The sequence below is a fragment of the Xenopus laevis genome, chromosome 1S, assembly GCF_017654675.1.
Source record: "Xenopus laevis strain J_2021 chromosome 1S, Xenopus_laevis_v10.1, whole genome shotgun sequence".
NCBI classification, from domain to species: domain Eukaryota; kingdom Metazoa; phylum Chordata; class Amphibia; order Anura; family Pipidae; genus Xenopus; species Xenopus laevis.
The window spans coordinates 95,437,378-95,459,365 of NC_054372.1; the positions used below are offsets into that span (position 1 = coordinate 95,437,378).

General features: G+C 35.3%; 4 protein-coding genes across 4 annotated transcripts; all 4 read left to right on the top strand.

Annotated features, from left to right (window-relative positions):
• Positions 1-1,379: 1,379 nt before the first annotated feature.
• On the top strand, positions 1,380-3,021 carry LOC121398870 (gamma-crystallin-1-like). Its single transcript, XM_041578364.1, has 3 exons — positions 1,380-1,388; positions 1,814-2,056; positions 2,731-3,021. Exons 1-3 carry the CDS (start codon positions 1,380-1,382, stop codon positions 3,004-3,006), a joined length of 528 nt encoding a protein of 175 aa, XP_041434298.1. The 3' UTR covers positions 3,007-3,021.
• Positions 3,022-6,402: 3,381 nt separating this feature from the next.
• Positions 6,403-9,798, top strand: LOC121398871 (gamma-crystallin-1-like). The gene is made up of 3 exons (XM_041578368.1): positions 6,403-6,411; positions 6,837-7,079; positions 9,478-9,798. Exons 1-3 carry the CDS (start codon positions 6,403-6,405, stop codon positions 9,751-9,753), a joined length of 528 nt encoding a protein of 175 aa, XP_041434302.1. The 3' UTR covers positions 9,754-9,798.
• Positions 9,799-13,161: 3,363 nt separating this feature from the next.
• Positions 13,162-14,834, top strand: LOC121398873 (gamma-crystallin-1-like). The gene is made up of 3 exons (XM_041578372.1): positions 13,162-13,170; positions 13,597-13,839; positions 14,513-14,834. Exons 1-3 carry the CDS (start codon positions 13,162-13,164, stop codon positions 14,786-14,788), a joined length of 528 nt encoding a protein of 175 aa, XP_041434306.1. The 3' UTR covers positions 14,789-14,834.
• A 5,199-nt stretch (positions 14,835-20,033) lies between these two features.
• On the top strand, positions 20,034-21,658 carry crygdl.1.S (crystallin gamma D like gene 1 S homeolog). Its single transcript, XM_018242817.1, has 3 exons — positions 20,034-20,042; positions 20,501-20,743; positions 21,383-21,658. The coding sequence occupies exons 1-3, from the start codon at positions 20,034-20,036 to the stop codon at positions 21,656-21,658; spliced, it is 528 nt and encodes a 175-aa protein (XP_018098306.1).
• The last annotated feature ends 330 nt before the right edge of the window (positions 21,659-21,988 follow it).

Here is a 21,988-nt window from a genome sequence, read left to right on the forward strand (position 1 = left end):
CCAGACAATCCTGTTGAATATGAATTATGATAGGAGCACAACTTTAAAAGACCCACTTACCCTTCATTTATTACAAGTGCCAAAAGCTTTAATTCCAATAAGGTGGAAATCAACAGAACCCCCAAGGTGTAAAGAGTGGTTATCCAAAGTAGAAGAAGTTAGACAAATCGAAGAAATTACTTGCCTAATTCACAACCAAAGTCAGAAATATTGGTCAATTTGGCATCCTTGGGTAGAATTTATGAAGAAAATAAATTAATATATATGTGGATTTCTATTTATAATATTAGTGGTGATTATAATAATGGATAAAATATATGAACTCTTAACTGTATACAATGTGGATTTTAACAACACTTCTCCTTTCCTCCCTTGTTTTCCTTTCTGTAACCCATTTCCCCCAATTTCCTTTTTCTTTTTTGTTCAAAAAAATGAAAAAAATAAAGAATTGATAAAAAAAAGTATTAGTACTACCGTATCCAAAAGAAAGACATTGCTAGTATATTCTTGAATGAGTTGAAATAAAAAAGTGACAAACCTGCCAGCTTTTTCTGACTTTGCAACCCCATTACCCCAGTCAATGGGCTAGATTCAAATCAGTGAGCAAAAGTTATTTTATAGTTTATCATGTGAAAAGTCATGGACGTATCCAGTTCTAGTTTTACCCCATAGACTTCAATAGAGTTTTACAGGATAAACACTGAGATAAGTTTTCTTGAATTACATCTAAAATTGAATCTCGTCCATGAGTTTTTCACGTGATAAACTTTTTCTCACTGAATCGTATCTGGCCCGTTGTCTGGATAATTAAAGTCACCCATTATAATAACTTGATCTAGTTGAGAAGCTGCCTCTAATTTAAAAGTAGCTCGGCCTCATATAGGATTAACTGCACCTCAACAATTGGAATTTACAACATCTGCTGCTCCATCTACCTAAATCCCAATATATAATAAGAAAAGGTATTTTATTTCCAAACAACTGAATATAAGCATGGCATAAAGATATAACACAACTAGTAAGACCATGCATAGTTCATTATTATGCTTCAAAGTTTCCATATTATAATATTTCACTATAAATGGAGTGTGTGTTGTGAGAAGCATGTGTTCTTTATAGATAATGACTAAATTGTTGAAAATGCTGGGCAGCTCTTTAGGTAAAGCCATGGAATATAGGTGGCAGTAAGAACAGAGAAACAACTGTCACAGCACAACATTAAACGAAACAATACAAGACAAAAGATCTGTACATTTTACTTACCTGTCAAAAATATATGTTCCAGACTGAGCAGATGCAGACAGCAGCAATACAGGGCATATATATATAGGCTGTCTCTTCTCTCACTTCAGTGGTACTGAAACTGCTATCCATTCACAATGGGAAAGGTAAGTCAGAACCTTGAAAATATCTTGATAATTCTGATCATTTCTAATTACTGTACTGTAGTATTCAACTACATTTTGTAAATTTGAGGTCCACATCCAACTTAAACATAACATATACCCAATTTTAAGAAGAATCAACCTGCGGTTGTTTTATTAAATTTTTCCTTAAAGGAACATTGTTCTATCCAATTTTTTGTTTTTTAAAAAACACTAGATGTTCTGCTTATTCGTAAAATACATTCAAAGTGTCTGTTTACAAGGTTTATCATCTTACTGTTCTCAAAGCTGCATTTATGTGTTTTCAATTCTGTTGTACAGCATTGTGTAATATGTTGGCATAGATAAGTGTAACTAATATCAGAATGAAGTGCTTCAGTTCCAGATGTATGAAAAATAATATTTGAACCTACAATGTCTTTTTTTAGATCTTCTTTTACGAGGAAAGGAATTTCCAAGGTCGCCAATATGAGTGTGGCTCAGACTGTTCTGACCTGTCCTCATACTTCAATCGCTGTAACTCCATCAGGGTAGAGGGTGGAAACTGGATCCTCTATGAGCACCCCAGTTACAGGGGACACCAGTTTTACCTGTGGAGAGGAGAATACCCAGACTTTCAGAGATGGATGGGCTTCAATGACAACATCAGGTCCTGTCGTTTTATTCCCCAGGTGAGTTTTCAAAGCTTTCCTAAAACTGCTGTAGTGCTGCAATAGTAGGAAAGCTAGAATAATAATTATTATAAATGATTCTTTGGCTTTTTTCAAATTGGATGCACGGACAGTTTAAGTAAGAGCCTGTCATTTGTAAGATTTGTTGCAATTTCCCTGGGGGGTACAATATGAAGAGCATTCATTACTCCTACATTTATTTATAATGTTCTTTGTTTAGAATAAAGATAAATTCGTTTTTGATATTGATGCACAAGTGGTTGCACAGCAGTCTACAATTTTATATAGGAATTAAAGAAATGTAAAAAATAAATATCAAAAATGGCAGAAAGATTCCCCAGTACAAAATGCTACATGGTAATATGTTTTAACCTGCAGAAACTTGTGGACCTATTATTACATTGAACTAAGTTGTTGATAATTAAATATTTCTTATAATATAAAATGGTATTACAGCAATGAATGGGAAAAAACAGTAGCATGGTATATGGGTAAATTGCTAAATATTGCATTTAAACATGTATATCGTACTAAAGGACTATTATAGAACTAAACCATGTGTACTTGCCTTTATCATTATTTAGTAGGGCTAGTAGACTGACTATTGAAAAGATTTTCCAGATCCATGGCTTGCTTGTTTTTTTAATCATATGTTTATTTATATATGTGTACAGCACCATGGCCAATACAAAATGAGAATCTACGAAAGAGGAGACTACCAAGGGCAGATGATGGAGTTCTTTGATGACTGCCCCAATACTTATGATCGATTCCGTTTCCATGACATTCACTCCTGCAATGTGTTTGATGGCCACTGGATGTTCTACGAGGAACCCAACTTCCAAGGACGTCAGTACTACATGAGACCTGGACAATACAGGAAATACAGTGACTGGGGAGCTTCAAGCCCCAGAATTGGATCATTCAGAAGAGTTCATCACATGTTTTAAATCATTATGAAACATTGTACACCTAATATATTTATGATCCAATAAAGATGACAAATTCCTTATTACTTTTTTATTTAATCATCATTTGTACATAAAGCGCACCTTGGATCTCCAATACACCAAAATATATAATATATATATAGACAAACCTAATTTTCTGCTTGATCGTTTGCGACAACCCCTACGCTTAGCTTCTCAACAGCTTCGCAGAGCCCACTGAGCATGTGAGTGTCGCAGACACTTTCCTAGATGGTGACCCCCCTGTGACAACTTTTTAGTTCTGGATCATGGCTACTATAGAGAAACTGAAAATTTAGGCTGGAGCAATAAGTTCAGTATATAAAATATGGCATTTTTGTCCATATTTATTTTTAGGGTTTAGTTCTCATTTAAGCTACATGATACTGAACTTGTATTGCTTTTCGTTATGACATTTGGTCATAGCCTGGACTCCTAACTGTGCTCTCAACAAAAATATTCAATACTGTAGATTCTCATAGAGATATGTGAAATGTAATGTCCACACGGCCAATACTATATATACCTGCCTAAGGATTTTACACCCTTTTTGCAGAGTATTGTCTGGGTTGTGCCTTGTCTCCAACCAGTGTTCTGCCACATTTGGACTAGACAGCAGTGCTGCAGGTGATATATGAGTGCAAGAGTAATAAATCTCGATCTGGAATTTTCTAATTTACACTCTATTATATTGGTCAGACTTCCATGTCTGTTGTTGTTCTTATGTTTAAGTCACAGACATAATTTTAGACTACAGAATTCCAAATAGCTCCTAGGTGATCTTAACAAGTTTAACTGCAATTAAACCATTTATAAATTGAACGATGGGCTATGTGAAACTTTTCTGATAATATTTGTGAAATTCAAAAATAATAAATACATTAATCTGGACCCAGTACAACAAACACGTAGCAATATAACCAGGAGCAAAAAAAAAATGCTGACTGATAGTTTTTATAATGGTATTTCTGTAAGTTGAATTAAATGTCATTTTTTTTAGTAACATAGTTAAATTGGATTAAAAATACCAAAGTCCATCAAGTGCAACCCCTCCAAATGAAACACACACTCATACCTACCCTCCATATAGTCACATAAACTATATATATATATATACCAATATCTATACTAATTGAAGATTTTAGTATCACAATAGCCTTGGAAATTATGCTTGTCCAATTAATCATCAAAACCTCTCTTAAAAACCTGAATCAGCAATCACAAAAACATCCGGCAGGGTATTCCACAACCTCAATGCCCTCACTGCGAAGAACCACCTATGCTGCTTCACATGAAAGTTCTTTCCTCTAGTCTGTAGGGGTGGCCTCTGGTGTGGTGATCCTCTTTCTGGGTAAAGGGGTCCCTTGCTATTTGTCTATAATGTCCTCTAAGATACTTGTAAGGTCTAATCATGTCTCCTCGCAGGTGTTTTTTTTTCAAACAAACCAGCCCAATCCTTGATAGTCTACATTCATAATTTAAATCTTCCATCCATTAAACTAGTCTAGTTGCACATCTCTGCACCCTCTTTAGCTCAATTATAGCTTTCTTATGGACTGGAGCCCAAAACTGCACTGCATACATGAATCCTTACCAGGGGACCTATAAAGAGACAAAATGATGTTTTCATTACTCGAGTAAATGCCCTTTTTATATGCAAGACAGTGTTTTATTTGCTTTAGTAGCCACTGAGTGACACTGCCTGGCATTAAACAACTTGCTATCTATGAAAATATCCAGATAGGTCTCAATTAAGGAAACTCCCAACACATTGCCATTTATGGGCAGATATATCAAAGGTTGAATTTAGAATTGAACAATACTAGTCCAATTAGAAAATGTTCCATTTACCACCACTCTTTGTAATCTTTCCTTCAGCCAGTTTTCTATCCAAGTACAATATATGTTCCAGGCCAAAATGCATTAATTTAACCTGTAGTCTTCTGCATGGTACTGTATCAAATGCTTTAGAAAATTCTAAGCATATGAAATCCACTGCCATCCCAGAGTCAAGGTTCCTGCTCACCTCCTCGAAGAATGCAATTTAATTCGTCTAGCAAGACTAATAAAACCATGCCAGCATTAAACCATGCTATCACAAACTCATAATCCTTTTAGTTTGTCATAATAACTTATCTGTTAATATCCATCCTTAAAGCTTTTTCTATCACTGACGTCAGACTAACCGACCTATAGTTTTGAGGTTGAGAATGGGATCCCTTTTTGGATAGCGGCACCACTTTAGCAATTTACCAATATCTCTGCACCATTCCAGACCTCAATGAATCCTGAAAAATTAAGTAAAGAGGTTTGGCAATCACAGAGCAAAGCACGTTTGGTACCCTGGGATGAATACCATTCGGTGCTGGATCTTTGTTTATGTTTACGTTTTCTACCTAGACACTTTTGAATTTCCTTTTGTGTGAACTATGCATCAGTAGTTATATTATTAGAATTCAGAGTATTAAAAAGTATTAGGACTACCGTGTCCAAAAGAAAGACATTGCTAGTATGTTCTTGAATGAGTTGAAATAAAAAAGTGCCAAACCTGCTAGCTTTTTCTGACTTGGCAACCCCATTACCCCAGTCAATGGGCCAGATTCAATTCAGTGAGCAAAAGTTATTTCATAGTTTATCATGTGAAAAGTCATGGACGTATCCAGTTCTAGTTTTACCCCATAGACTTCGATAGAGTTTTACAGGATAAACACTGAGATAAGTTTTCTTGAATTGCATCTAAAATTGAATCTCGTCCATGAGATTTTCACGTGACAAACTTTTTTCTCACTGAATCGAATCTGGCCCGTTGTCTGGATAATTAAAGTCACCCGTTATAATAACTTGATCTAGTTGAGAAGCTGCCTCTAATTTAAAAGTAGCTGAGCCTCATATAGGATTAACTGCACTGCAACAATTGGAATTTACCCAAATCCCTTCCACCAATATATAATAAGAAAAGGTATTTTATTTCCAAACAACTGAATATAAGCATGGCATAAAGATATAACACAACTAGTAGGACCATGCATAGTTCATTATTATGCTTCAAAGTTTCCATATTGTAATATTTCACTATAAATGGAGTGTGTGTTGTGAGAAGCATGTGTTCTTTATAGATAATGACTAAATTGTTGAAAATGCTGGGCAGCTCTTTAGGTAAAGCCATGGAATATAGGTGGCAGTAAGAACAGAGAAACAACTGTCACAGCACAACATTAAACGAAACAATACAAGACAAAAGATCTGTACATTTTACTTACCTGTCAAAAATATATGTTCCAGACTGAGCAGATGCAGACAGCAGCAATACAGGGCATATATATATATAGGCTGTCTCTTCTCTCACTTCAGTGGTACTGAATCTGCTATCCATTCACAATGGGAAAGGTAAGTCAGAACCTTGAAAATATCTTGATAATTCTGATCATTTCTAATTACTGTACTGTAGTATTCAACTACATTTTGTAAATTTGAGGTCCACATCCAACTTAAACATAACATATACCCAATTTTAAGAAGAATCAACCTGCGGTTGTTTTATTTAATTTTTCCTTAAAGGAACATTGTTCTATCCAATTTTTTGTTTTTTAAAAAACAATAGATGTTCTGCTTATTCGTAAAATACATTCAAAGTGTCTGTTTACAAGGTTTATCATCTTACTGTTCTCAAAGCTGCATTTATGTGTTTTCAATTCTGTTGTACAACATTGTGTAATATGTTGGCATAGATAAGTGTAACTAATATCAGAATGAAGTGCTTCAGTTCCAGATGTATGAAAAATAATATTTGAACCTACAATGTCTTTTTTTAGATCTTCTTTTACGAGGAAAGGAATTTCCAAGGTCGCCAATATGAGTGTGGCTCAGACTGTTCTGACCTGTCCTCATACTTCAATCGCTGTAACTCCATCAGGGTAGAGGGTGGAAACTGGATCCTCTATGAGCATCCCAGTTACAGGGGACACCAGTATTACCTGTGGAGAGGAGAATACCCAGACTTTCAGAGATGGATGGGCTTCAATGACAACATCAGGTCCTGTCGTTTTATTCCCCAGGTGAGTTTTCAAAGCTTTCCTAAAACTGCTGTAGTGCTGCAATAGTAGGAAAGCTAGAATAATAATTATTATAAATGATTCTTTGGCTTTTTTCAAATTGGATGCATGGACAGTTTAAGTAAGAGCCTGTCATTTGTAAGATTTGTTGCAATTTCCCTGGGGGTACAATATGAAGAGCATTCATTACTCCTACATTTATTTATAATGTTCTTTGTTTAGAATAAAGATAATTTAGTTTTTGATATTGATGCACAAGTGGTTGCACAGCAGTCTACAATTTTATATAGGAATTAAAGAAATGTAAAAAATAAATATCAGAAATGGCAGAAAGTTTCCCCAGTACAAAATGCTACATGGTAATATGTTTTAACCTGCAGAAACTTGTGGACCTATTATTACATTGAACTAAGTTGTTGATAATTAAATATTTCTTTTTTTTTTTATTTCAATAAATTTTTATTCTTTTAAACCACATTTGTATACAGAGTGCTTTTTAAACAGGATCATTTATATTTCCCATATCCATCTTACATAATAAACATAAAAAACAAATCCATAGAAAATTTTAACCTGTTGCCTGAGGTTAAGAGGGAAACCCCAACAACCCGGGACAAAACTTGGGTTCCATATATTGTCCCCCCCTAAAAAAAAAAAAAAAAAAAAAAAAAAAAAAAGAGACCCACATGCCCGAAACCCCTAATGTAGTGTCCTGAATTAAAGCTAATAACTTCGTGAAAAGTTGTGATCCTTGTATAGTGCAAACCCGTGCCATAATACTGTCAATGATTAAAACCAGTGATGTTATATATAACCTAGAGCCGATTTATTGTGAAGAACGGTGCCCCCGCTACTGAAATAGCCGAGCAGTTGATCCTTTAAAGTGAACCCCCATGATCCTAGAAAGGGAGAAAAAAAAAAAAAAACCCCCCCCCCCAGTGATGCTCTTTATACATTAACGTGACAAATTTATTAAATAAGTGTCTGATGACTTCGCAAACCCAATAACCTTTTATCGCCCATCTCTAAAATTTAGGATAGAGAGAGAGAAGAGGAAAAAAAAAAAAAAAAAAAAAAGGAAAAAGGGGGGGAGGAACCCCTAATTGTGTCCTTCTGTGCTAAGTATACCCTCCCCGCCCCAGGCCCCAGGCCAACCCAAAATTTAATACACATAATCAAAAACACCAAAAAAAAAAAAAAAAAAAAAAAATTTACCAAAATAATAAGTACCTCTACTGTAAAAAAAAGAATTCTTACAGTGAGAGAGGAATAGATACCTCTCCAGGCCCCTGTCTATATTCGATCCAGGGCCTCCAAACAGCAAGAAATTTCTGATGAGAATCGAGGAGAATGCTGGACATTTTCTCTTGACACATAATCCAGTCTATTCTAGATTTAACTGGTTCTATTGAGATTTGTTTCTGTTTCCAAGCTCCAGCAATAGTTCTCTTAGCTGCTAACATTATGAAAGAAAATAGACTAAACTGAGACTTCGATAAAGTATCTGTTTTTTTCCCAAGTAGAGCTAGGACAGGATCTTTAGGAATGGGGGTCTCCAATACCGAATATACCATATTGAAGATTCTAATCCAGAATCTCCGGGCTAAAGGGCATTTCCACCAAATGTGGAACATTGTGCCTACTTCTCCACACCCTCTAAAGCAGCTAGAATCAGCTAAAGGGGCAAATTTGGCTATACGTGCTGGAACCAGGTACCATCTGAATAACACTTTATAATTCGTCTCTAGTAAGGAAACATTATTAGATGATCTTCTAGTCGTATTCCAGATCTGTTCCCAATCCTCATGTGGAATTTCTCTAGATAGATCCCTATGCCAGGCTAACATATAGGAAAGCATCGAGGGTTGCAGGCCCTCCAAAAATTTATTATACAAACTGGAGACTACTCGTCGTGAACTAGGAGAATAGATACACCATCTTTCAAAGAATGTTTCTCTGTTCTCTTTGTCTTTTACCTGGACCCACTGAGTTAAAACAAAGTGATAAACTTGTTGTAATCTGAACCTTTCTGTAGAAGGGATTGAAAACTTGTCTATCAATTCCTGTAAGGGAAGGGGCCCTGCTGTAGAGCATAGCTGCCCCAATGACCGAATACCTCTATCAGTCCACCACTTAAGTTGTTGATAATTAAATATTTCTTATAGTATAAAATGGTATTACAGCAATGAATGGGAAAAAACAGTAGCATGGTATATGGGTAAATTGCTAAATATTGCATTTAAACATGTATATCGTACTAAAGGACTATTATAGAACTAAACCATGTGTACTTGCCTTTATCATTATTTAGTAGGGCTAGTAGACTGACTATTGAAAAGATTTTCCAGATCCATGGCTTGCTTGTTTTTTTAATCATATGTTTATTTATATATGTGTACAGCACCATGGCCAATACAAAATGAGAATCTACGAAAGAGGAGACTACCAAGGGCAGATGATGGAGTTCTTTGATGACTGCCCCAATACTTATGATCGATTCCGTTTCCATGACATTCACTCCTGCAATGTGTTTGATGGCCACTGGATGTTCTACGAGGAACCCAACTTCCGAGGACGTCAGTACTACATGAGACCTGGACAATACAGGAAATACAGTGACTGGGGAGCCTCAAGCCCCAGAATTGGATCATTCAGAAGAGTTCATCACATGTTTTAAATCATTATGAAACATTGTACACCTAATATATTTATGATCCAATAAAGATGACAAATTCCTTATTACTTTTTTATTTAATCATCATTTGTACATAAAGCGCACCTTGGATCTCCAATACACCAAAATATATAATATATATATAGACAAACCTAATTTTCTGCTTGATCGTTTGCGACAACCCCTACGCTTAGCTTCTCAACAGCTTCGCAGAGCCCACTGAGCATGTGAGTGTCGCAGACACTTTCCTAGATGGTGACCCCCCTGTGACAACTTTTTAGTTCTGGATCATGGCTACTATAGAGAAACTGAAAATTTAGGCTGGAGCAATAAGTTCAGTATATAAAATATGGCATTTTTGTCCATATTTATTTTTAGGGTTTAGTTCTCATTTAAGCTACATGATACTGAACTTGTATTGTATTGCTTTTCGTTATGACATTTGGTCATAGCCTGGACTCCTAACTGTGCTCTCAACAAAAATATTCAATACTGTAGATTCTCATAGAGATATGTGAAATGTAATGTCCACACGGCCAATACTATATATACCTGCCTAAGGATTTAACACCCTTTTTGCAGAGTATTGTCTGGGTTGTGCCTTGTCTCCAACCAGTGCTCTGCCACATTTGGACTAGACAGCAGTGCTGCAGGTGATATGTGAGTGCAAGAGTAATAAATCTCGATCTGGAATTTTCTAATTTACACTCTATTATACTGGTCAGACTTCCATGTCTGTTGTTGTTCTTATGTTTAAGTCACAGACATAATTTTAGACTACAGAATTCCAAATAGCTCCTAGGTGATCTTAACAAGTTTAACTGCAATTAAACCATTTATATATTGAACGATGGGCTATGTGAAACTTTTCTGATAATATTTGTGAAATTCAAAAATAATAAATACATTAATCTGGACCCAGTACAACAAACACGTAGCAATATAACCAGGAGCAAAAAAAAAAATGCTGACTGATAGTTTTATAATGGTATTTCTGTAAGTTGAATTAAATGTCATTTTTTTAGTAACATAGTTAAATTGGATTAAAAATACCAAAGTCCATCAAGTGCAACCCCTCCAAATGAAACACACACTCATACCTACCCTCCATATAGTCACATAAACTATATATATATATATATATATATAAACAATATCTATACTAATTGAAGATTTTAGTATCACAATAGCCTTGGAATTATGCTTGTCCAATTAATCATCAAAACCTCTCTTTAAAACCTGAATCAGCAATCACAAAAACATCCGGCAGGGTATTCCACAACCTCAATGCCCTCAATGCGAAGAACCACCTATGCTGCTTCACATGAAAGTTCTTTCCTCTAGTCTGTAGGGGTGGCCTCTGGTGTGGTGATCCTCTTTCTGGGTAAAGGGGTCCCTTGCTATTTGTCTATAATGTCCTCTAAGATACTTGTAAGGTCTAATCATGTCTCCTCGCAGGTGTTTTTTTTTCAAACAAACCAGCCCAATCCTTGATAGTCTACATTCATAATTTAAATCTTCCATCCATTAAACTAGTCTAGTTGCACATCTCTGCACCCTCTTTAGCTCAATTATAGCTTTCTTATGGACTGGAGCCCAAAACTGCACTGCATACATGAATCCTTACCAGGGGACCTATAAAGAGACAAAATGATGTTTTCATTACTCGAGTAAATGCCCTTTTTATATGCAAGACAGTGTTTTATTTGCTTTAGTAGCCACTGAGTGACACTGCCTGGCATTAAACAACTTGCTATCTATGAAAATATCCAGATAGGTCTCAATTAAGGAAACTCCCAACACATTGCCATTTATGGGCAGATATATCAAAGGTTGAATTTAGAATTGAACAATACTAGTCCAATTAGAAAATGTTCCATTTACCACCACTCTTTGTAATCTTTCCTTCAGCCAGTTTTCTATCCAAGTACAAATATATGTTCCAGGCCAAAATGCATTAATTTAACCTGTAGTCTTCTGCATGGTACTGTATCAAATGCTTTAGAAAATTCTAAGCATATGAAATCCACTGCCATCCCAGAGTCAAGGTTCCTGCTCACCTCCTCGAAGAATGCAATTTAATTTGTCTAGCAAGACTAATAAAACCATGCCAGCATTAAACCATGCTATCACAAACTCATAATCCTTTTAGTTTGTCATAATAACTTATCTGTTAATATCCATCCTTAAAGCTTTTTTCTATCACTGACGTCAGACTAACCGACCTATAGTTTTGAGGTTGAGAATGGGATCCCTTTTTGGATAGCGGCACCACTTTAGCAATTTACCAATATCTCTGCACCATTCCAGACCTCAATGAATCCTGAAAAATTAAGTAAAGAGGTTTGGCAATCACAGAGCAAAGCACGTTTGGTACCCTGGGATGAATACCATTCGGTGCTGGATCTTTGTTTATGTTTACGTTTTCTACCTAGACACTTTTGAATTTCCTTTTGTGTGAACTATGCATCAGTAGTTATATTATTAGAATTCAGAGTATTAAAAAGTATTAGGACTACCGTGTCCAAAAGAAAGACATTGCTAGTATGTTCTTGAATGAGTTGAAATAAAAAAGTGCCAAACCTGCTAGCTTTTTCTGACTTGGCAACCCCATTACCCCAGTCAATGGGCCAGATTCAATTCAGTGAGCAAAAGTTATTTCATAGTTTATCATGTGAAAAGTCATGGACGTATCCAGTTCTAGTTTTACCCCATAGACTTCGATAGAGTTTTACAGGATAAACACTGAGATAAGTTTTCTTGAATTGCATCTAAAATTGAATCTCGTCCATGAGATTTTCACGTGACAAACTTTTTTCTCACTGAATCGAATCTGGCCCGTTGTCTGGATAATTAAAGTCACCCGTTATAATAACTTGATCTAGTTGAGAAGCTGCCTCTAATTTAAAAGTAGCTGAGCCTCATATAGGATTAACTGCACTGCAACAATTGGAATTTACCCAAATCCCTTCCACCAATATATAATAAGAAAAGGTATTTTATTTCCAAACAACTGAATATAAGCATGGCATAAAGATATAACACAACTAGTAGGACCATGCATAGTTCATTATTATGCTTCAAAGTTTCCATATTGTAATATTTCACTATAAATGGAGTGTGTGTTGTGAGAAGCATGTGTTCTTTATAGATAATGACTAAATTGTTGAAAATGCTGGGCAGCTCTTTAGGTAAAGCCATGGAATATAGGTGGCAGTAAGAACAGAGAAACAACTGTCACAGCACAACATTAAACGAAACAATACAAGACAAAAGATCTGTACATTTTACTTACCTGTCAAAAATATATGTTCCAGACTGAGCAGATGCAGACAGCAGCAATACAGGGCATATATATATAGGCTGTCTCTTCTCTCACTTCAGTGGTACTGAATCTGCTATCCATTCACAATGGGAAAGGTAAGTCAGAACCTTGAAAATATCTTGATAATTCTGATCATTTCTAATTACTGTACTGTAGTATTCAACTACATTTTGTAAATTTGAGGTCCACATCCAACTTAAACATAACATATACCCAATTTTAAGAAGAATCAACCTGCGGTTGTTTTATTTAATTTTTCCTTAAAGGAACATTGTTCTATCCAATTTTTTGTTTTTTAAAAAACACTAGATGTTCTGCTTATTCGTAAAACACATTCAAAGTGTCTGTTTACAAGGTTTATCATCTTACTGTTCTCAAAGCTGCATTTATGTGTTTTCAATTCTGTTGTACAACATTGTGTAATATGTTGGCATAGATAAGTGTAACTAATATCAGAATGAAGTGCTTCAGTTCCAGATGTATGAAAAATAATATTTGAACCTACAATGTCTTTTTTTTAGATCTTCTTTTACGAGGAAAGGAATTTCCAAGGTCGCCAATATGAGTGTGGCTCAGACTGTTCTGACCTGTCCTCATACTTCAATCGCTGTAACTCCATCAGGGTAGAGGGTGGAAACTGGATCCTCTATGAGCATCCCAGTTACAGGGGACACCAGTATTACCTGTGGAGAGGAGAATACCCAGACTTTCAGAGATGGATGGGCTTCAATGACAACATCAGGTCCTGTCGTTTTATTCCCCAGGTGAGTTTTCAAAGCTTTCCTAAAACTGCTGTAGTGCTGCAATAGTAGGAAAGCTAGAATAATAATTATTATAAATGATTCTTTGGCTTTTTTCAAATTGGATGCATGGACAGTTTAAGTAAGAGCCTGTCATTTGTAAGATTTGTTGCAATTTCCCTGGGGGTACAATATGAAGAGCATTCATTACTCCTACATTTATTTATAATGTTCTTTGTTTAGAATAAAGATAAATTAGTTTTTGATATTGATGCACAAGTGGTTGCACAGCAGTCTACAATTTTATATAGGAATTAAAGAAATGTAAAAAATAAATATCAGAAATGGCAGAAAGTTTCCCCATTACAAAATGCTACATGGTAATATGTTTTAACCTGCAGAAACTTGTGGACCTATTATTACATTGAACTAAGTTGTTGATAATTAAATATTTCTTATAATATAAAATGGTATTACAGCAATGAATGGGAAAAAACAGTAGCATGGTATATGGGTAAATTGCTAAATATTGCATTTAAACATGTATATCGTACTAAAGGACTATTATAGAACTAAACCATGTGTACTTGCCTTTATCATTATTTAGTAGGGCTAGTAGACTGACTATTGAAAAGATTTTCCAGATCCATGGCTTGCTTGTTTTTTTAATCATATGTTTATTTATATATGTGTACAGCACCATGGCCAATACAAAATGAGAATCTACGAAAGAGGAGACTACCAAGGGCAGATGATGGAGTTCTTTGATGACTGCCCCAATACTTATGATCGATTCCGTTTCCATGACATTCACTCCTGCAATGTGTTTGATGGCCACTGGATGTTCTACGAGGAACCCAACTTCCAAGGACGTCAGTACTACATGAGACCTGGACAATACAGGAAATACAGTGACTGGGGAGCCTCAAGCCCCAGAATTGGATCATTCAGAAGAGTTCATCACATGTTTTAAATCATTATGAAACATTGTACACCTAATATATTTATGATCCAATAAAGATGACAAATTCCTTATTACTTTTTTATTTAATCATCATTTGTACATAAAGCGCACCTTGGATCTCCAATACACCAAAATATATAATATATATATAGACAAACCTAATTTTCTGCTTGATCGTTTGCGACAACCCCTACGCTTAGCTTCTCAACAGCTTCGCAGAGCCCACTGAGCATGTGAGTGTCGCAGACACTTTCCTAGATGGTGACCCCCCTGTGACAAATTTTTAGTTCTGGATCATGGCTACTATAGAGAAACTGAAAATTTAGGCTGGAGCAATAAGTTCAGTATATAAAATATGGCATTTTTGTCCATATTTATTTTTAGGATTTAGTTCTCATTTAAGCTACATGATACTGAACTTGTATTGTATTGCTTTTCGTTATGACATTTGGTCATAGCCTGGACTCCTAACTGTGCTCTCAACAAAAATATTCAATACTGTAGATTCTAATAGAGATATTTGAAATGTAATGTCCACACGGCCAATACTATATATACCTGCCTAAGGATTTAACACCCTTTTTGCAGAGTATTGTCTGGGTTGTGCCTTGTCTCCAACCAGTGTTCTGCCACATTTGGACTAGACAGCAGTGCTGCAGGTGATATGTGAGTGCAAGAGTAATAAATCTCGATCTGGAATTTTCTAATTTACACTCTATTATATTGGTCAGACTTCCATGTCTGTTGTTGTTCTTATGTTTAAGTCACAGACATAATTTTAGACTACAGAATTCCAAATAGCTCCTAGGTGATCTTAACAAGTTTAACTGCAATTAAACCATTTATAAATTGAACGATGGGCTATGTGAAACTTTTCTGATAATATTTGTGAAATTCAAAAATAATAAATACATTAATCTGGACCCAGTACAACAAACACGTAGCAATATAACCAGGAGCAAAAAAAAAATGCTGACTGATAGTTTTATAATGGTATTTCTGTAAGTTGAATTAAATGTCATTTTTTTAGTAACATAGTTAAATTGGATTAAAAATACCAAAGTCCATCAAGTGCAACCCCTCCAAATGAAACACACACTCATACCTACCCTCCATATAGTCACATAAACTATATATATATATATATACCAATATCTATACTAATTGAAGATTTTAGTATCACAATAGCCTTGGAAATTATGCTTGTCCAATTAATCATCAAAACCTCTCTTAAAAACCTGAATCAGCAATCACAAAAACATCCGGCAGGGTATTCCACAACCTCAATGCCCTCACTGCGAAGAACCACCTATGCTGCTTCACATGAAAGTTCTTTCCTCTAGTCTGTAGGGGTGGCCTCTGGTGTGGTGATCCTCTTTCTGGGTAAAGGGGTCCCTTGCTATTTGTCTATAATGTCCTCTAAGATACTTGTAAGGTCTAATCATGTCTCCTCGCAGGCGTTTTTTTTCAAACAAACCAGCCCAATCCTTGATAGTCTACATTCATAATTTAAATCTTCCATCCATTAAACTAGTCTAGTTGCACATCTCTGCACCCTCTTTAGCTCAATTATAGCTTTCTTATGGACTGGAGCCCAAAACTGCACTGCATACATGAATCCTTACCAGGGGACCTATAAAGAGACAAAATGATGTTTTCATTACTCGAGTAAATGCCCTTTTTATATGCAAGACAGTGTTTTATTTGCTTTAGTAGCCACTGAGTGACACTGCCTGGCATTAAACAACTTGCTATCTATGAAAATATCCAGATAGGTCTCAATTAAGGAAACTCCCAACACATTGCCATTTATGGGCAGATATATCAAAGGTTGAATTTAGAATTGAACAATACTAGTCCAATTAGAAAATGTTCCATTTACCACCACTCTTTGTAATCTTTCCTTCAGCCAGTTTTCTATCCAAGTACAAATATATGTTCCAGGCCAAAATGCATTAATTTAACCTGTAGTCTTCTGCATGGTACTGTATCAAATGCTTTAGAAAATTCTAAGCATATGAAATCCACTGCCATCCCAGAGTCAAGGTTCCTGCTCACCTCCTCGAAGAATGCAATTTAATTCGTCTAGCAAGACTAATAAAACCATGCCAGCATTAAACCATGCTATCACAAACTCATAATCCTTTTAGTTTGTCATAATAACTTATCTGTTAATATCCATCCTTAAAGCTTTTTTCTATCACTGACGTCAGACTAACCGACCTATAGTTTTGAGGTTGAGAATGGGATCCCTTTTTGGATAGCGGCACCACTTTAGCAATTTACCAATATCTCTGCACCATTCCAGACCTCAATGAATCCTGAAAAATTAAGTAAAGAGGTTTGGCAATCACAGAGCAAAGCACGTTTGGTACCCTGGGATGAATACCATTCGGTGCTGGATCTTTGTTTATGTTTACGTTTTCTACCTAGACACTTTTGAATTTCCTTTTGTGTGAACTATGCATCAGTAGTTATATTATTAGAATTCAGAGTATTAAAAAGTATTAGGACTACCGTGTCCAAAAGAAAGACATTGCTAGTATGTTCTTGAATGAGTTGAAATAAAAAAGTGCCAAACCTGCTAGCTTTTTCTGACTTGGCAACCCCATTACCCCAGTCAATGGGCCAGATTCAATTCAGTGAGCAAAAGTTATTTCATAGTTTATCATGTGAAAAGTCATGGACGTATCCAGTTCTAGTTTTACCCCATAGACTTCGATAGAGTTTTACAGGATAAACACTGAGATAAGTTTTCTTGAATTGCATCTAAAATTGAATCTCGTCCATGAGATTTTCACGTGACAAACTTTTTTCTCACTGAATCGAATCTGGCCCGTTGTCTGGATAATTAAAGTCACCCGTTATAATAACTTGATCTAGTTGAGAAGCTGCCTCTAATTTAAAAGTAGCTGAGCCTCATATAGGATTAACTGCACTGCAACAATTGGAATTTACTCTCTATGGGCATCAAAATGTTTTTGTCGCACGTTGTGGCACGTCAAATTATTTTTGTCGTGCAGCAATTTTTTTCACCCGTTGGAGTCTATGGGCGTAATCTTTGCAGCAATATTAGATGAAAAATTTCACTTATCACTATTCATGATGTCTAGCACTGGGAAACACTTCATAAAACCATACAAAAGAGATTGAATAGGACCCATACCTACAGAGAAGTTCTTAAACCAAATATATTTATATTGGATTTATTGCAAAAGGAGAGCAACAACCCCAAGGTTCCAAATTCTGTGCCCAAAATAATAGCACCCTGGTTCCATGGTTGAAGAGAATAGTAAACATGCATTCAACTGATCAAGTGGGTACAATTTGAATGGTCTCACTGTAGTAGTCTTAACGATGAAACCATGATCTCCAGGAGTTATACTAATATAAGGCCAACATTATTGTAAATGCTATTCACAAATAATAAAGCCAACAGTTGCATTGACTTACATTTCTCTTCAGCTTTGCAGAGCTTTTCAAGACCAACTTCAACATTCCTGGAGGACATTGCATCTAATGTATAGATCCTCTTAGCTTCAACCAGTCATAAAGTTACCACCCCCTCTTTTTTGGGACTTTGTATAGCCCCGAGTCTAAGGGGGACATTTAACAGATTTGTTTTTTTCCACAAAAGTCCAAAATATAGTTGTTTTCCTATACTGTATTTCTTAAAAGCTCTAAAAATTCAAGATTTATTAAGTGTAAAAAACACAAAACCCTAAAATGCAAAAGTTCACCAGGTAAAAGTTATCTAGGTGCTATAGAAGTCAATGGGAGCTGCACTGATCTTATTGGACTGCTTTTAATTAATTCAGAATTTTAGAGGGTTTCAGATTTTTGTCACTAGGAATTGTCCAAAAAACTTGAATTCGTAGAGGTTTTAGAGGTATTTACATTTTTAAGTACACTGTTCAGAGCTTTTTTTCATTCTTACTTTTTGTATTCGGATCTATTAATAAATTCCATGACATTCATGGTTTTAGCGAATGTGAATTCAGTTGTGGATTCAAAAACCTCTACAAGCACTAAAATTAAAATATTAACAAATAAACCTTCAAGTTTTCAGGTTTATTTTATCCAACCATTGGTGAAAATATCAGGCCACAAGGCTTTTAAAATTACCTCTACATATGTCACTGCAGTGTTCAAGCAGCCTTGTTCCTTGTCACCTGAAAATGTAAAGGTATTTAACCTTACATCCTTTACCACATGTAATACCAAGGGGGTTGTATATGCCCTGCATTGTTAAATGTTGTATGAGGTATGTGGACTAGATATTGAGTAGAGATGGAACTTTCTGAACATCGGGATTATATTGGGGTTACCATAGCACAATCATGCTGTTACCCCATTCTTGGTTCGTAAGTTTGACAAGCTACACAAAGATCCAAGTGGAGTGAGGCCCATTTCCAAGTAAAGCAGTAGCTCAAATCTTGATCAATGCACTATACAGTATATCCTTCTTGGTTCTGCACTTTGTTTTGAGCTTTTCACCTATTGGTTAAGAATTTTTGTGATGCAATGTATTTTAATTGGTCGACATGCCTTTATAAGGATTGTACCTGGGAGAGACCCTCAGCCTATAAATAAGTGCCTACACAGGCACGAAAGCTACTGCTTTACTTGGAAATGGGCCTCACTCCATTTGGATTTTTGCATAATGAAAAAAATTGATTGGCAACCCTTGGACTGGGTGTTGTCCTGTGATAAACCATTTCATCAGTTTTACTATTTTCTTACTTTTTCATTTTCTTTATTTTTGGACAACTTATTTCTTTATTTTGTTTTTGGATAGAGCCATACACCAGTATACTTATGTTTACTTGACAAGCTACACCCCTCAGGGTTGTTTAAAAAACCTTATACATAGAATTATGGTAAATGATCAAATGCAGCCAATTCAAGGATTCAATAATATTCTAAAAATGCCTATTGATAACTAAGTATGAACTAATTTGAAGCATTCTTGATACTGTAGCACCGTAAACATATTTCAGTTGTTCAGATACTGAGATTATGAAATAATGGGAATGCTGGGTAGCTCTTTTAGTACAGCTATAGAACACGGGTACCACTTAACACTGAGACAAAACTGTCACAGCACAACATGAAACACAATGCAAGACAAAAGATCTTTACATTTACAGAAAAATAAAACTAGAGGCTCAGCTTATGCAAACAGAAGCAATCCAGGACATATATAAAGGCTGCCTCTTCTCAAACTTCCATTGCACTGAAACTTCTATTCAAAATGGGAAAGGTAAGTTGACATCATTCAAAAATGATTTCACATTTTAAACTTATGTTCTATATAGTATGTTACCTACTCCTAAAGAAGAGCTATAATTTGTAAAAAAAACCAAAAAAAAAAACCATCATACATTTTATTTTTATACTAGAACTTGTAACCCATACTTAGATTTAAATAACTGTATTGGAACAAAAAAATAGCAAAATGAATGATTTAATTTGCCTAAAAGGTGAAACAAATTGCTGTAATTTTTTGATAATTTTCATGGTAACTCCTTCAGGAAAAGTATTAAAACTTTTAGTGCACCAAAAATTGTACGGTATACAGTATGTGCCTGCTTCTCTATATACAGCTGGATTCCAGTCAGAAATCTATTTTTCAAAAGGGTCAGCAAATTAATCAACACTGCTTTACATAAAAATGATTAGTACCATGGTATTAAATTACAATTGATGATATTCTTTTAGATCTACTTCTACGAGGAAAGGAATTTCCAAGGGCGCCACTATGAGTGTGGCTCAGACTGTTCTGACCTGTCCTCATACTTCAACCGTTGCAACTCCATCAGGGTAGAGGGTGGAAACTGGATCCTGTATGAGCACCCCAGTTACAGGGGACACCAGTATTACCTCTGGCAAGGTGAATACCCAGATTTTCAGAGATGGATGGGCTTCAATGACTCCATCAGATCCTGCAGATTTATTCCCCATGTAAGTTTATTCAATGTTAACACAGCACGTTTCCAGTGAAGATAAAACAACCCATCATCAAAGTAGTCATGGTTTTATTTCAAGTTTACCAGTTTTATGAAAAAGTAGAAGCTTAATCACTGGTTTTAAATCTTCAACTGACAGGAACAGAATTTTCATTTGTTTAGAACAAGGTTTCTTATCGACATAAGCAACACCAGGCATGTGGTGTCACACAAGTGTAAGGAGAGTGAAAAACTAATGTACAAGTGTTTGAGAATTATTTTTGGTGATCTAGAAAAATGTATACCTTCATATTAAAACATGTAATTAAATAAATCAAATAACCTCTTGACATTTAGGTAGCAGTTATTTTAAAAACAGTAAGTTTTTTTCCAGATATTGTGCAGATATTATTACTAGGAAAAAAAATAAATACAATCATTATATTATGATATTAAATGCAGGTAATCAATGAAGGTCCACATTTTTAATAGCCCTGGCAATTATAATATTTATGTAAAAAAGGTGTCGTAATGAAAAATGACTGGCAACATAATATATAGTAGGTAAAGTACCTCCTATATATTATATTATATATTATAAATAGCCAATCAAAAATGTTATGATTTGTGTATATTTATTTCATTTATTATTTAGTACCACGGTCAATATAAAATGAGAATCTATGAAAGAGGAGACTACCAAGGGCAGATGATGGAGTTCTTTGATGACTGCCCCAATACTTATGATCGATTCCATTTCAATGACATTCACTCCTGCAATGTGTTTAATGGCCACTGGATGTTCTACGAGGAACCCAACTACAGGGGGCGTCAGTACTACATGAGACCTGGAGAATACAGGAAATACAGTGACTGGGGAGCCTCAAGCCCCAGAATTGGATCATTCAGAAGAGTGTATCACAGATTTTAAATCAATTTTAAATCTACTCAAAGATTATATGTAAAGTTCAATAAAATGCACATGTTTAAAATTAGTTTTTTATGTATTTTTTAATTTATATACTGTATGTAGTGCAACTTTAGATCAAATTCTTTCAGGTATGGGAACTATGTTCTGGAGTACTTGGTATTTGGGGTCTGGATAAGGGGTTTTTGCCATAATTTGAATCACTACACCTTAAGCCTACTAAAAAAATATAAACCTTAAATAAACACAATAGCATTATTTTTCCAGTAATACAGATTCATGTAGTTTAGTTACCATCAAGTACAAGCTATTGTTTTCTTATTACAGAGACAA